At 38.4% G+C, this 15,247-nt stretch overlaps 1 protein-coding gene across 1 annotated transcript in view; it reads right to left on the minus strand.

Moving 5' to 3' along the window:
- The window catches only part of nup37 (nucleoporin 37), a 34,878-nt gene that overhangs the window by 989 nt on the left and 18,642 nt on the right, over positions 1-15,247 (minus strand). Inside the window, exons 6-9 of the mRNA XM_066705482.1 lie at positions 4,178-4,268; positions 2,329-2,510; positions 1,539-1,589; positions 1,263-1,356 (exon numbers count right to left, since the gene is read on the minus strand). Of these exons, the coding sequence (XP_066561579.1) occupies positions 1,263-1,356; positions 1,539-1,589; positions 2,329-2,510; positions 4,178-4,268 (418 nt within the window). The remainder of the gene's footprint in view (positions 1-1,262; positions 1,357-1,538; positions 1,590-2,328; positions 2,511-4,177; positions 4,269-15,247) is intronic.

The following is a 15,247-nucleotide window of genomic DNA, read 5'->3' on the forward strand; positions in this document are numbered from 1 at the left end:
AATACCATCCACGACCCATTTTCAATGCCCTGGCTGAGGGAAGGAGGTTCTCACACAAGATTTGACGGTACATGGCCCCGTCCATCATCCCTTTGATGCGGTGCAGTTGTCCTGTCCCCTTAGCAGAAAAACACCCCCAAAGCATAATGTTTCCACCTCCATGTTTGACGGTGGGGATGGTGTTCTTGGGGTCATTCCTCCTCCTCCAAACACGGCAAGTTGAGTTGATGCCAAAGAGCTCGATTTTGGTCTCATCTGACCACAACACTTTCACATAGTTCTCCTCTGAATCATTCAGATGTTGGCAAACTTCTGATGGGCCTGTACATGTGCTTTCTTGAACAGGGGGACCTTGTGGGCGCTGCAGGATTTCAGTCCTTCACGGCGTAGTGTGTTACCAATTGTTTTCTTGGTGACTATGGTCCCAGCTGCCTTGAGATCATTAACAAGATCCTCCCGTGTAGTTCTGGGCTGATTCCTCACTGTTCTCATGATCATTGAAACTCCACGAGGTGAGATCTTGCATGGAACCCCAGACTGAGGGAGACTGACAGTTATTTTGTGTTTCTTCCATTTGCGAATAATCGCACCAACTGTTGTCACCTTCTCACCAAGCTGCTTGGCGATGGTCTTGTAGCCCATTCCAGCCTTGTGTAGGTCTACAATCTTGTCCCTGACATCCTTGGACAGCTCTTTGGTCGTGGCCATGGTGGAGAGTTTGGAATCTGATTGTTTGATTCCTTCTGTGGACAGATGTCTTTTATACAGGTAACGAGCTGAGATTAGGAGCACTCCCTTTAAGAGAGTGCTCCTAATCTCAGCTTGTTACCTGTATAAAAGACACCTGGGAGCCAGAAATCTTGCTGATTGATAGGGGATCAAATACTTATTTCCCTCATTAACATGCAAATCAATTTATAACTGTTTTGAAATGCGTTTTTCTGGATTTTTTTGCTGTTATTCTGTCTCTCAGTGTTACAATACACCTACCATTAAAATTATAGACTGATCATTTCCTTGTCAGTGGGCAAACGTACAAAATCAGCAGGGGATCAAATACTTTTTCCCCTCGCTGTATATGTGTTTCTTCCTTTGGGACTGAGATGCACATTAGTCAGTCACAGATGACAGTTCACTGAATGATTTTCTGCTAATGAGGTTAAAAAATGCAGTGCCCTGCCACATATATATGTATATATATTCCTTCCCTAGTCCCAGAGGAAGAAATAGCAAAGTCAAACAAAGCAGATATGTTGAATTACCTGTGGGTGACCCAAGTGATGCACAAGTAGTTGGCTATTTATCTTCCCTGGACAACCAGTGGTAGCAAACAGGTTTTCATTGGCTTTGGACCATCTGAAACGAGAGAAAGAGTTAATTTCTCACAAAGTCTGTACATATTATGTTCCTTTTAAACTCTTGGCAATTCATGATTCCCATATTAATGCTGACTAGATAGATCTTCCCACATTATTTACAACTATGAAGTGACTCCCTTATAAAGACTACTCCTTAGTGTTTCCGTCTGGTCAGTTTACCTGAACAGTCGTGCACGGTCGACATGGGCAGCTCTTTTTTCTTTTGGATAACTGGAAAAAATTAAATAAAAATTAGAAGACAGCTCATCCTTAATACCTACGTCCAGCTGAGAGTGGAAAGAAACTAAATTGCCACAAAGACTGTATGGTTTTAAATTAATTGATCAATATACGGTAGAGTGTTTGATTTTCTTCTCCATTGCTAACGTCTTGAGTTCCCTAGGCATGCTATGGTTTTAGATGGCATATAAGTTAGTGAATTAATTCATCTCATCGTTCTTCTGTATGGAGTACAATGATGATGATCAAGATGAAATAGTGTGGAGCCATTTGAGAAAAAAAAGTGCTATTCCTGAAAATATTTTCTTGAGAACTCCAAAACAGCTTCGAGGTCACAGCAGTCAGTGGCCTAGACATTCTTTGCTCAGCAGAAGTCTCCCTGCGGTTAACAATGGACTTCCTTTTACTGCATTCCACTGACAGAACATAGTGAGGTAAATGTCAGAGATGCTGCTTCTTGAAGCGTATTTTCAGAATGCGATAAAAAAAAGAAATCCCATGATATTATTAAAAACAACATTATATTATACATTATGTAACAGACCTGGGTTAATCAAGTCATCTTGTGTGTCATAAAAAATTCACAATATAACCGGTTACTAGCATAAAAGGCCCCCCCCCTACACACACTGGCTATTTCCCTCTTATTTTAAGATTAATCGGACTATGTTTTTCTATCACATTTGATCTCAGCATTAGACCTCAGGGTCTTGAGAAACAGCCGACATACCTGGAGCAAGTGATGTCCCAAATAATCCAGTCATTCCCTACCACTGCTCCCACTTTAATGGTGTTGGCAAAGCACCAGTCTGCAGACATTAGAGGTGTCTGCCCACTCTCGAGGGACAGGATGGCCTGCTGCGTCACCAGGTCATAAAAGCGCACCATCCCGTTCTTCTCTGCCACCATCAGCTGCAAAGAAATATGGCAGAGACAGTCATGCAGAGCAATGTCTGTTAGACAGAAAAACTTTTTTTTATTTTTAATCCTTTAATTACCCATTCTTGGGGACTGTTCTGGCACTGCATGCATAGAGGCACTGCCAGCAATAAGCATCACATGCTACTAATTACATTGTGTCCCACTAGATACCATTTTCAAGTGTCTAACTGAAGCATTTTAATAGTGTAATATCTAACGTCAAAAACTGCATTTGTGGCAAGCTTTGGCATGAAAATCCAGTGCAGAACCCTCAAACCGAATGAACATGATACCTAGCAGGTATTATTTGCCGTCCCTGGGTGCAAATGGTATATTTAAAAAAAGACGTTACAGAAAATGGTAAACAATGTTATGGGACCCAAAGAAAAACTTCATGACCAAATTTAAGAGAATAAAACTTTCAGTGCTTTGCCTTTGACCGAGATTTCTGCTCCATTAATCATTGTTTGAATGTGCTGAATCTGCAGAGAAGGAAAAACTGCTTGGTTTCCAAAAATAAGCAAAAAGTAGAACAATAAATTTTGCATTTCCTTTTCCACAGTTCAGTAGTTTCTTACTTTAAACTATTTTTGGAATCCCTATTACATTTTACAATGCGAGCATTCAGGCCTGCTTCCATGAAAAGTTAATAATCATTTAGCATATGCCTTAATATGGATGAAAAAACAGAAGCCTAATGCATACTGGCAGCAAGGCAAGCAGTAGCCTACTTTAATCTGCATTACCGGACAGCTTTTTGAATGATGGAATGCTTTCAAATGTAGGAATCGTGTAGATGTACAGTTCTTCAAAAGCAAACAGTGGAGTTCAGAAAAATCTTCAGCATGTGTTGCTTCAGTCGTTTAAGAAACCTGGAATGCTGCACATTGTAAAGTCTTTGCTGAAGAGCTTTAAAAACTCCTGAACTATTGCTTTACCAAGATACCAGCTTGTATAATGACACTGACCTCCATTGACTAAGAAAATTCGTCAGAAGTTTTCTAAGTCTGCTTGGAATATGTCTAGGCTTTTACTCTCCAATACCTCCCATGGTGACAAAACCATTGCAGTACACAATCTTTCAGTTTCTGAACCCTCCCTAATCCACCGTGCAAACTAGATTTTTTTCTCTTCACCAATGCATTAACATATGACAAAACAATACAAAACATACACAACAGACTCACCTGCAAAACTAAGTGGAGTCGTACATAAATCACACATCAACTGATTGCGTGAAAATAATGAAAATTAAAAATAGACATGTTTTCAAGTTCTGTATGATAACACACAATCCATTGCAGCGAACCTATCAATGTTCATAAACCCTAAAATATTCAGGTCTACAATATAAGACCAAGCGGTGTAACGGACTGTAGACATTTTGAAGAAGATGACGCACAATAATTTTCTTGACCTGGACTAATGACTGGTTCATTAACATTTTAAATTTATTGACATATTGCCAAGTCACAATTGTTGAGGATATGTACTGAGATTGACAGAAGTCAAACTCTTTTGTGTAACCTTTGTTTTCTACTGAAAAACTATCCTTACCTGACTTACATATTTTGCATACATATTTTTGGAGACTATGGTCTATACAGAAGACTGAAAAGAAGAATATTTATTGATTTGTTTTTAAAATCACTGCCAACCTTTAAAGCCTCTTCGGGATGCCAGCAGACACTCATTCCCGGAGAGCGAAGCAGAAATGACACTGTCTGTTTTCCATCTAAATCCCAGATCCTATTAAGAGAAAGTTACCATATATCAAAATACTTCGATGCAGAGAAACATTTTTTTCCATAGCAAAAAAATACCCGTTTCTGCGTAGTGTGTGTGAAATATTTTGTATGGAATGAGTTTAAAATAACAGATTACCATAACACAGCTAAAGCAACTTCAGAAACAATCTTTTGGAATACACTAACCTATAAGATACTAACCTAAATACCACTCAGCTTTGAACAATGATGCCAGGACCAGTTCAGAAAAATAAGATCCTGCTAAAGTACTCAACAACAAATGGTTACTGGAATGCTGTATGCTAGTGATGGATCAAATAGTTCAGAAATATTTTGATATGGTGAAATTGTAAAGATAGATGTCACACCTACCGAGATATCTAGCCAGTGACTTATTGACTGCCTTTGCAATTAAATTAACTGACCACTAGGCAGTGTGCTAACTCAAGCAGAAAAGCAAGAATTAGAGTAGTTACCAGAAGACATAAATTCCTCTAAAGTATATGGTATAGTTTCTGCAGCACAAAAGCCCTTTATTGCCATTCTTTAAAGTCGAATTGCTCGTTTCTGTAATTGTTTGGACATATGCATTCATTTTCATATAACACAGTACAAAGAAACACACTGTGTAAATATATATTACAGTACTGTGCAAAAGTTTTAGGCAGGTGTGAAAAAATTCTGTAAAGTAAGAATGCTTTCAAAAATAGACATGTTAATAGATTATATTTATCAATTAACTAAATGCAAAGTGAGTGAACAGAAGAAGAATCTACATCAAATCAATATTTGGTGTGACCACCCTTTGCCTTCAAAACAGCATCAATTCTTCTAGGTAAACTTGCACAAAGTCAGATTTTGTAGGCATATGGTCAGGTGTATGATTAAACAATTATACAGGTGCTAATGATCATCAATTCAATATGTAGGGTGAAACACAACCATTAACTGAAACAGAAACAGCTGTGTAGGAGGAATACAACTGGGTGAGGAATAGCCAAACTCCGCTAACAAGGTGAGGTTGCTGAAAACATCATACACCATGGCAAGACTGAGCACAGCAACAAGACACAAGGTAGTTCAACTGTATCAGCATGGTCTCTCCCAGGCAGAAATTTGAAGGCAGACAGGGGTTTCCAGATGTGCTGTCCAAGCTCTTTTGAAGAAGCACAAAGAAGTGGGCAATGCTGAGGACCATAGACGCAGTGGTCGGCCAAGGAAACTTACTGCAGCAGATGAGACGCATCATGCTTACTTCCCTTCGCAATCTGAAGATGTTCAGCAGGGCCATCAGCTCAGAATTGTCAGAAAACAGTGGGACCCCGGTACACCCATCTACTGTCCGGAGAAGTCTGGTCAGAAGTGGCCTTCATGGAAGACTTGCGGCCAAAAAGCCATACCTCCAACATTGCAACAAGGCCAAGCGACTCAACTATGCACCAGAACACAGGAACTGGGGTGCAGATGGCAGCAGGTGCTCTGGACTAATGAGTCAAAATCTGAAATATTTGGCTGTAGCAGAAGGCAGTTTGTTTGCCGAAGGGCTGGAGAGCAGTACATGAATGAGCATGGTGGAGGTTCCTTGCAAGCTTGGGGCTGCATTTCTGCAAATGGAGTGGGGATTCGGTCAGAATGGTACCAGGTACCATGCATTTTCAAGTGTGTGTACCACACTATAAAATTTGCACAGACAAGTTAACGGTGACATCAGTACAGACAAATAAATCGCCATTGTTGGCCAAAAAACATACTGTATAACCTACATGTAGCGTATTTACCCTTTGATTTGGATTTTTCTACAACTATTATGTTACAGTTGGTTTCTGTGGATGTATAAAGTTTTAATTTTGGTTTACAGTTTTTGGTGTCGTATTTAATACGTGTTTGGGTTTGAGTATCAATCAATCAATCAATCAATTTTTATTTGTATAACGCCCTTCGCAGGGTAGCCACAGAGCGCTTTACAGACTGGTAAACATACAACAAATGTACAGCAAAATAATAAATTAAATTAAATATAGACCTTTAAACAGTTTACATGATCTAAAATAAAGTAAATGAACATTTAAATAAACCATTTAGGCACAGAGGTGAGAAAAACAAAAAACTCCTATGGATGACATGTAGGAGAAAATAAATCTCTGGGGGTCCACGGCTTAGGGCCTAGACCTAATGGATGTCTCTCCTCCAGGCAGTACAGTTGCAAAGAATCACATTTGCTATCCTGGCATTGCCACAGATACCCCCTATATATTCCAAGAGAAGTTAGAGCTTGCACACTGCAAAAAATATGTGATGGAGATGGTTATAATATATATACACTCACCTAAAGGATTATTAGGAACACCATACTAATACTGTGTTTGACCCCCTTTCGCCTTCAGAACTGCCTTAATTCTACATGGCATTGATACAACAAGGTGCTGAAAGCATTCTTTAGAAATGTTGGCCCATATTGATAGGATAGCATCTTGCAGTTGATGGAGATTTGTGGGATGCACATCCAGGGCACGAAGCTCCCGTTCCACCACATCCCAAAGATGCTCTATTGGGTTGAGATCTGGTGACTGTGGGGGCCAGTTTAGTACAGTGAACTCATTGTCATGTTCAAGAAACCAGTTTGAAATGATTCGACCTTTGTGACATGGTGCATTATCCTGCTGGAAGTAGCCATCAGAGGATGGGTACATGGTGGTCATAAAGGGATGGACATGGTCAGAAACAATGCTCAGGTAGGCCGTGGCATTTAAACGATGCCCAATTGGCACTAAGGGGCCTAAAGTGTGCCAAGAAAACATCCCCCACACCATTACACCACCACCACCAGCCTGCACAGTGGTAACAAGGCATGATGGATCCATGTTCTCATTCTGTTTACGCCAAATTCTGACTCTACCATCTGAAGGTCTCAACAGAAATCGAGACTCATCAGACCAGGCAACATTTTTCCAGTCTTCAACTGTCCAATTTTGGTGAGCTTGCAAATTGTAGCCTCTTTTTCCTATTTGTAGTGGAGATGAGTGGTACCCGGTGGGGTCTTCTGCTGTTGTAGCCCATCCGCCTCAAGGTTGTACGTGTTGTGGCTTCACAAATGCTTTGCTGCATACCTCGGTTGTAACGAGTGGTTATTTCAGTCAAAGTTGCTCTTCTATCAGCTTGAATCAGTCGGCCCATTCTCCTCTGACGTCTAGCATCAACAAGGCATTTTCGCCCACAGGACTGCCGCATACTGGATGTTTTTCCCTTTTCACACCATTCTTTGTAAACCCTAGAAATGGTTGTGCGTGAAAATCCCAGTAACTGAGCAGATTGTGAAATACTCAGACTGGCCCGTCTGGCACCAACAACCATGCCACGCTCAAAATTGCTTAAATCACCTTTCTTTCTCATTCAGACATTCAGTTTGGAGTTCAGGAGATTGTCTTGACCAGGACCGCACCTCTAAATGGATTGAAGCAACTGCCATGTGATTGGTTGATTAGATAATTGCATTAATGAGAAATTGAACAGGTGTTCCTAATAATCCTTTAGGTGAGTGTATTTCAATACCGTAAAAGTTCAGTTAGAAACTCATATGCAGTAGTCTCATACCCAGGGCCAGCAATAAACATGATCATTATGGATTTATTTAGTTTTAGCATGGGATGGCTGTGTCATTGAATGCATTTAGTAGGTATATTATTATGCAATGAGTATTTGGAATAAATATGAAATAGATAAGAACATATATTACAATATGAGTATATAGAAACCTATAACCAGTCATAACGGGACAAACAGACTGCTAGTAATAGACATTAAATTGGAATTTTACAGGCCTTTAAATTATCTCGGCAAACAGCACAGTATTCACATACATTGCGTTTGAAGTGGTCACTGCTGATGACTGAACTACATTTGATCTCAAAAACATATTTTTCCCAATAAAACACATTTTGTTCATTTGACAGAAATGAAAACAAGCTCAGTCCGGGCATGTATGTTCACGCACTTAAAAGAGCAAGCAATTAGACCTTAAAAGCTACATGTATCTTTTTTCTAGGAAAGTAAATTTGGGCATAAGAAAGCTTGTAACTCATATAGCCTATCCACTAACAAACAATCACTGCAACCACTGAATGGAGGAAATAAACTCAAAATATGTAATAATTGAAATAAATGAATGAATGAATACATTTTGTGACCATGCACAACCCTGTAGCTCCAATAAATATCTGTTCACTTGGGGGATTGAGCACATTTCTGGAGGAGAAATGCAGTGAAATCGGTACCTTAACATGACACGATCACCTAAGAATACCATACCTTCTCCCTGAATACTTAGAAAATCACATGGACTCCTTCCTATGACTTCCTAGGGGAGTCAAACAGCCAGGAAATCTAGGCACCTCAGTCATTTTCCAATAGCTTCCACTGTCTGAAAAACGATACTCATTGGTAGCTGCATCAAGACAGAATAAACCAAGTAAAAAAACAACCACTGGATAGTACTGCAAAACTGACACTTATCTTTCAGGTAGACAAACAAAAGAAATTGCAAATAAAGCTTAAAAAAACTCAATGATCGCAATAAAGGTATTTCAACTGGCTTGATTTATTTTGTTTTCAAGAGAACCTTCTGGTAATATTTTCAAACAACATAAAAAAGGGGGGGGGGGGGGGGTGAACAGAACAAGTTTCCTCTGAAGCCATGTCTTGGCAAAGCCAAGGACTCTTTGAAATGACAAATGCGGAAGCATTCTTATCTACTGGGTCCAAGAAAGTCTCAGTTGTTTGAGTGAGGAACACACAGCAAGACACAGACCACAGAAAGATTCTTAACAGAGAATCCTAGGAAAATGCCTCCATAGCTAAGTCACCCATGCAACCATGTATGGGTCCAATTAACTCAGAATGTTTTACTAGTTTCTTTTCGAAAATATATATTCATTTCCTTTGATTGGAAGAAAAAATAAAAACAAAATCTGTGGGTCATATCTTTTGAGAATTGACAAGAAATGTGTCCTTTGCCAAGACCTTGTTTCTGATTGGCTTCCAGGGTTGACACAGTGCCTTAAGTTCAGAGAACCATGGATACAAAATTACAACTTCAGAAGAAATCTAAAGAACATTTCCACCCTGTATTCCAACTAAAGAACAAATAGAAACATAACATTTAAGTATATTTAATATGAAGTTAAATTCTCAGAACTGAAACTGGATTAATCACCAAAATAACACCAACAATTCAAGTTACGCCTATACAAATATACACAATTGAGTTCAGTCACTAGAAAAGTGAACCCTAACCTATATAAAAGTTTACTGGGGACTCTAATCTCTCATCTCCATATCTTCAGTTAATACAGATATGGCAATTAAACAGATTTAAAAATAAATAAACTTCAGAATCCGAGCTGTTGTATTGCATTGCAGTGTCGAAAGGTGAAACTTTTCACTATAGCTCAGTAAATGAAATCAGTAGGTTACCTTACCCTTATTAAAACCATTGAACATGTTTCAAATTTTGGGTGGGAAAAAACACGAGATAAACAGAATAGAATGCATACACAAGTAATTCCCAACATTACAGATCTCTGTATATCAGGCAAAACTTGGGTTTACCACTGAAAGAAAGATTTGTTTTAACATTTGTAAGGAGATTAAGTGTGCTGCACAAAATTGTATGTTAAGCAGGCTTAAAATGCTTTGGTTGTGAAAAATTGCAAGTGTACTGGTTTTACTTAATAATTCGTAATGAGATAAAATGACACTTTTTGTTAGAGCTCTGTGTTCTAAATTACTATAATTTTAAATATTCATATAATTAAGTTTGGACTTGCGTGTGTACATACATAGACCCCTGTGGAGGCTGACAGTTGATCCTGATCAAATGGCAGTGTTAACACGACAATTCTGATCCTGATCAAATGTACCGATGCATTTGATCCAGATCAGAAATCACAGTGTAAATTGCGCCTATTGCAAACTGGATTGAAGATTAAATGTTTGCAACAAATTAGACTGCATCTAAAATGACTGTTTTTACAAGTGTTTTAGCCGAGAGAAACATTTGCCAGGGCATCCTTTATAACAGCCGGGAAACATGAGGTAAATTCAAAGACAAACAGGCAGATTTATAAACCAAATTAGGCATCTTTAAGGTTTAATTATGAGCTGGAGTAGTAGAAGGATGTTTAACAAAGGTTTGTTGTTGACCGTTTGTGAATAATAATATAGCACTTATTAGGGTACTAATAAGTACTATAAAAAATCAGAAGGAGGAATTGAGGCAGATCAGACTATTAGCACATGTTGAGTTTGGCGGTGACGGGTGTGCCTAGATTCCTCATTGCAAAGCGTACAAGACCTCCATTCTACAAGTTATCTTCCACAACAGCCTCATCATCAGGCAGGTAAGGATTTTAACGGAGGGGGTAGTTCAGTATGTACTTTTTAAAATAAATAAAAATGCCTTCATGCAGCATTAAATTAAATAACCACCAGGACCAGCTTGCTTATCTTCACAGATCTGACGAGATCAGGCTCCAAGGTGGTATGACTGTAAGCTAAGCTCACTGCGAACATTGCCGGCTAATTGAAAACACAACTTTAAGCAGAAAAATTATTTTCCACAATGTACCATACTTAGCTGTACTTAAGAGTTTGACCAAAGTTCTGATCATGATTTAGGGCAGATTTCCTTCAGCAGAGACCGACAATGCATCTCATGCTCAGATCGGGTCACCCCTAGCAACGCCGCAGCAAGCAGAAACCTCAAGGAGACAAAGTTCTAGATTTAATTCTCTTTAACGCAGCTCAATTTTCAGGAAAAAGAAAAGCTAATTTTCCTTTGTATATGAATTCCATGTGGAAAAGCTATGTTAATGTGGCTGGGAGGCTGAAGTTACACCACAAATTCTGTACTCAGGAGAATTTTTTTTTTTTTTTTTGCAGGTGTAAGATTCAGAAACTGATCTTTTAAATATGAATGACACAAAATTATTAGCGTTTATTGAGGTTAGCCTACTTACACGTGTACATTTTTTGTTAATCCAATTAAGGTTATTAAATTAACATTGTGTTCTGGATTGATTTAAGGCTAACACGGCACAGCAAACCAGCTCTGTGTAATTTTCCATGTATAGTTTTACTACTCTCAGAAGTGAAGAGGTTCTTGCCATTTTATCTGGCAGACTTCATTTTGAGAAACAAAAGTATTGGGTATTAACTCAGATTTGCTTTTGCCAGTCCAAAATACATAGAAATTCAATACATCTCTCTTCCCACTGTACCATCTTGTACATTTTTTGCTTGTCTTTATCTAGTAACAGTTCTAAGCAGAATGGATCAAATGCATTTATCACATAAACACTTTTAGTTATCTGAAGAAACAGAAACATTATTGCATTTAAGTCTGAGTGTGTAGCTTTAAAACTGAATTCAAGAAAGAGATGCATGACTTATCAACACCAGACACTGACGACACCAGATTTGAATTTAAAAAAAAAAAAGAGAAGACAACAAAAACAAAACTCAAACAATTAATCTCCAAAAAGCAAAGTGGGGTAGGTGCTGACAGTAGGAAGAACAAAGGCAATACATTCAAGCTAAAAATAAAGTAGAATTAATCAATCATCAAAAGTGGGTTTTTATAACCCACGTGATAAAATGCACGACAGTATCCCTTTTATTTAGCTAAATCATTTATTTATTTATTTTTTACATTAAGCTTTCAATTTTATCTACAATATCTATAACAGAGAACAAGCCGTAGTCGTGTATTTTTCTCTATAAAAATAATTAAAAATGCCTTTTAATTTAACATCTAAATACATAAAATCAGTGGATCCTGTAGACGTTGCTGAGACCTAGCGACCATCAAAGTGTAATATTACAATACATCCTGAGAATTAGTAATTTCTACCCAAATCGAAAACAGATAGTATGAACACTTAACTTGAATTTAAAGTGCATGGTGACCAATACTTCCTAAGAAACTGCTCAATAAAGGCCTCTTTAATAGGCTCAAACAGATGTTAATAACACATACTTGATGTAAATGCTGACAATTTTACCGATTTAACCGAAAGCATTACAGTTAAGGGGGGAAACGAGGCAATCTGGAACACACAGAGCTTTCTAAAAATAATAAATGCCACAAGTGTTGCATGACAAGTACTTATATGCTAGGTAATTCAGAAGACTTGTTCTTATTTAACGAGAAATGGCATTTCTTCCAAAGCACATCCAAATGTCAAGCTGACTTGTTGAGCTTTTATAAAATTTCACATTTACTTTTCTTGCTGTTATCTGAAGTTATGACTTTAAAAGGGTCTACAAAATATATTAAATTCTGAATCCTTTATTAATTATTGCTATTTTCTGCTTTAACTCTGTACAACTATATTCAAGTTGTATTACGCACACAAAATACTCACTGTAATCAAAGACTTCAGAGAAATATTTTTTCGGCTCTATTTTAGATCTCTAATTTTCTATTAAAATCATATCCAGACTCACTGTCTGTGCAATATAAAGAAGCAAATACAATACCAATGCACTTCAAGAATATATGACCACCTACATGTATGTTTTGATGGAGATGTAGCTGCCTTTAACTACCAATCTCTACCAATATCCAATTAAGAAGAGGAAAAAAACCTCCCTGCTGGCATGTGACGTATGATTCCAAGAAACACACTTAGAGGTTTTATCAGATTGCTCACTGCTCCATTACACCAGCACATATACACTTCTGAATCTAATTACCTTCTGAAAAGCAGAAGCAAAGTGTGATGTTAAGAGAATAAGTAGCGAGAAATAAATGTGTGCTTTCAATAATACATCATTACATTTGTATAGGATAAATGGACTGTATGTCTGATAAAATCCTGACCAGGTGCTGCAGCACAAAGCTAAAGCAAATAATTCATTTTCAACTCAGAATCAAACATAGGCCTATTAAAAAAAGACTGCAGAAAGTAAACTGCACAACTGTGTTTTTGGGTTCTGCTTAAATAGGTCACAGTTATTTTAGAATGAAAGCCAGGTTCAAGGCTGGGTTAAACAATGTGCCATTTCCCACCAAGCCCATCTGAATGTACCTCCATCAGTTTCTCAGTAGCATGTGTGACATCCTGTTCTAACGAACCCGTTGACCTCCACCTTATGTAACCTTCATTCAAGCTGACATAACAGGGTAAATTATCTCAACCACTTCCTAACGGCTTACAAAAACTTACTACCATCCAACTTTTGGAAGGCTTAAGTTGTTTTCACCACTGGCTTTAAAAATTCTTTCAGCACTTGAAAGATAAAAACAAAACAAAAAAAAACATTGAAACTATACCGCTTTGAAGACTATAAAGGTTTTGACGATGACTTGTATTCTGTTCTAGTGCACACACCAGGCTGACATGCACAAAAGAAGAAAAAAGAAAAAGAGTACATTACATTTTTAACCTGAGTTTAAGGTCTCCCACTGTTTGAAGGCAAAGGGACACAGGCTCAACTAGGGTTCAGTAGATATATCCTCATCATCATTATAATAATAATAATAATAATAATAATTATTATTATTATTATATTTTGCTGATGCCTTTACAAAGCCAAGTGAAATAATGGGAGATAAAAAGGGAGATAAGAGGATCACTTTCAAGACATGTAGCCATAATGGGCATGTTTAACTTAATACTTCAGATTTGGGGGTGAAAAAAAAATATATATATTATACACTCACCTAAAGGATTATTAGGAACACCTGTTCAATTTCTCATTAATGCAATTATCTAACCAACCAATCACATGGCAGTTGCTTCAATGCATTTAGGGGTGTGGTCCTGGTCAAGACAATCTCCTGAACTCCAAACTGAATGTCTGAATGGGAAAGAAAGGTGATTTAAGCAATTTTGAGCGTGGCATGGTTGTTGGGGCCAGACGGGCCGGTCTGAGTATTTCACAATCTGCTCAGTTACTGGGATTTTCACGCACAACCATTTCTAGGGTTTACAAAGAATGGTGTGAAAAGGGAAAAACATCCAGTATGCGGCAGTCCTGTGGGCGAAAATGCCTTGTTGATGCTAGAGGTCAGAGGAGAATGGGCCGACTGATTCAAGCTGATAGAAGAGCAACTTTGACTGAAATAACCACTCGTTACAACCGAGGTATGCAGCAAAGCATTTGTGAAGCCACAACACGTACAACCTTGAGGCGGATGGGCTACAACAGCAGAAGACCCCACCGGGTACCACTCATCTCCACTACAAATAGGAAAAAGAGGCTACAATTTGCACAAGCTCACCAAAATTGGACAGTTGAAGACTGGAAAAATGTTGCCTGGTCTGATGAGTCTCGATTTCTGTTGAGACATTCAGATGGTAGAGTCAGAATTTGGCATAAACAGAATGAGAACATGGATCCATCATGCCTTGTTACCACTGTGCAGGCTGGTGGTGGTGGTGTAATGGTGTGGGGGATGTTTTCTTGCCCAATTGGCACTAAGGGGCCTAAAGTGTGCCATCGTTTAAATGCCACGGCCTACCTGAGCATTGTTTCTGACCATGTCCATCCCTTTATGACCACCATGTACCCATCCTCTGATGGCTACTTCCAGCAGGATAATGCACCATGTCACAAAGGTCGAATCATTTCAAATTGGTTTCTTGAACATGACAATGAGTTCACTGTACTAAACTGGCCCCCACAGTCCCCAGATCTCAACCCAATAGAGCATCTTTGGGATGTGGTGGAACGGGAGCTTCGTGCCCTGGATGTGCATCCCACAAATCTCCATCAACTGCAAGATGCTATCCTATCAATATGGGCCAACATTTCTAAAGAATGCTTTCAGCACCTTGTTGAATCAATGCCACGTAGAATTAAGGCAGTTCTGAAGGCGAAAGGGGGTCAAACACAGTATTAGTATGGTGTTCCTAATAATCCTTTAGTCCTTTAATATATATATACACTCACCTAAAGGATTATTAGGAACACCATACT

Source organism: Amia ocellicauda, chromosome 5 (assembly GCF_036373705.1).
Source record: "Amia ocellicauda isolate fAmiCal2 chromosome 5, fAmiCal2.hap1, whole genome shotgun sequence".
Lineage (NCBI taxonomy): Eukaryota > Metazoa > Chordata > Actinopteri > Amiiformes > Amiidae > Amia > Amia ocellicauda.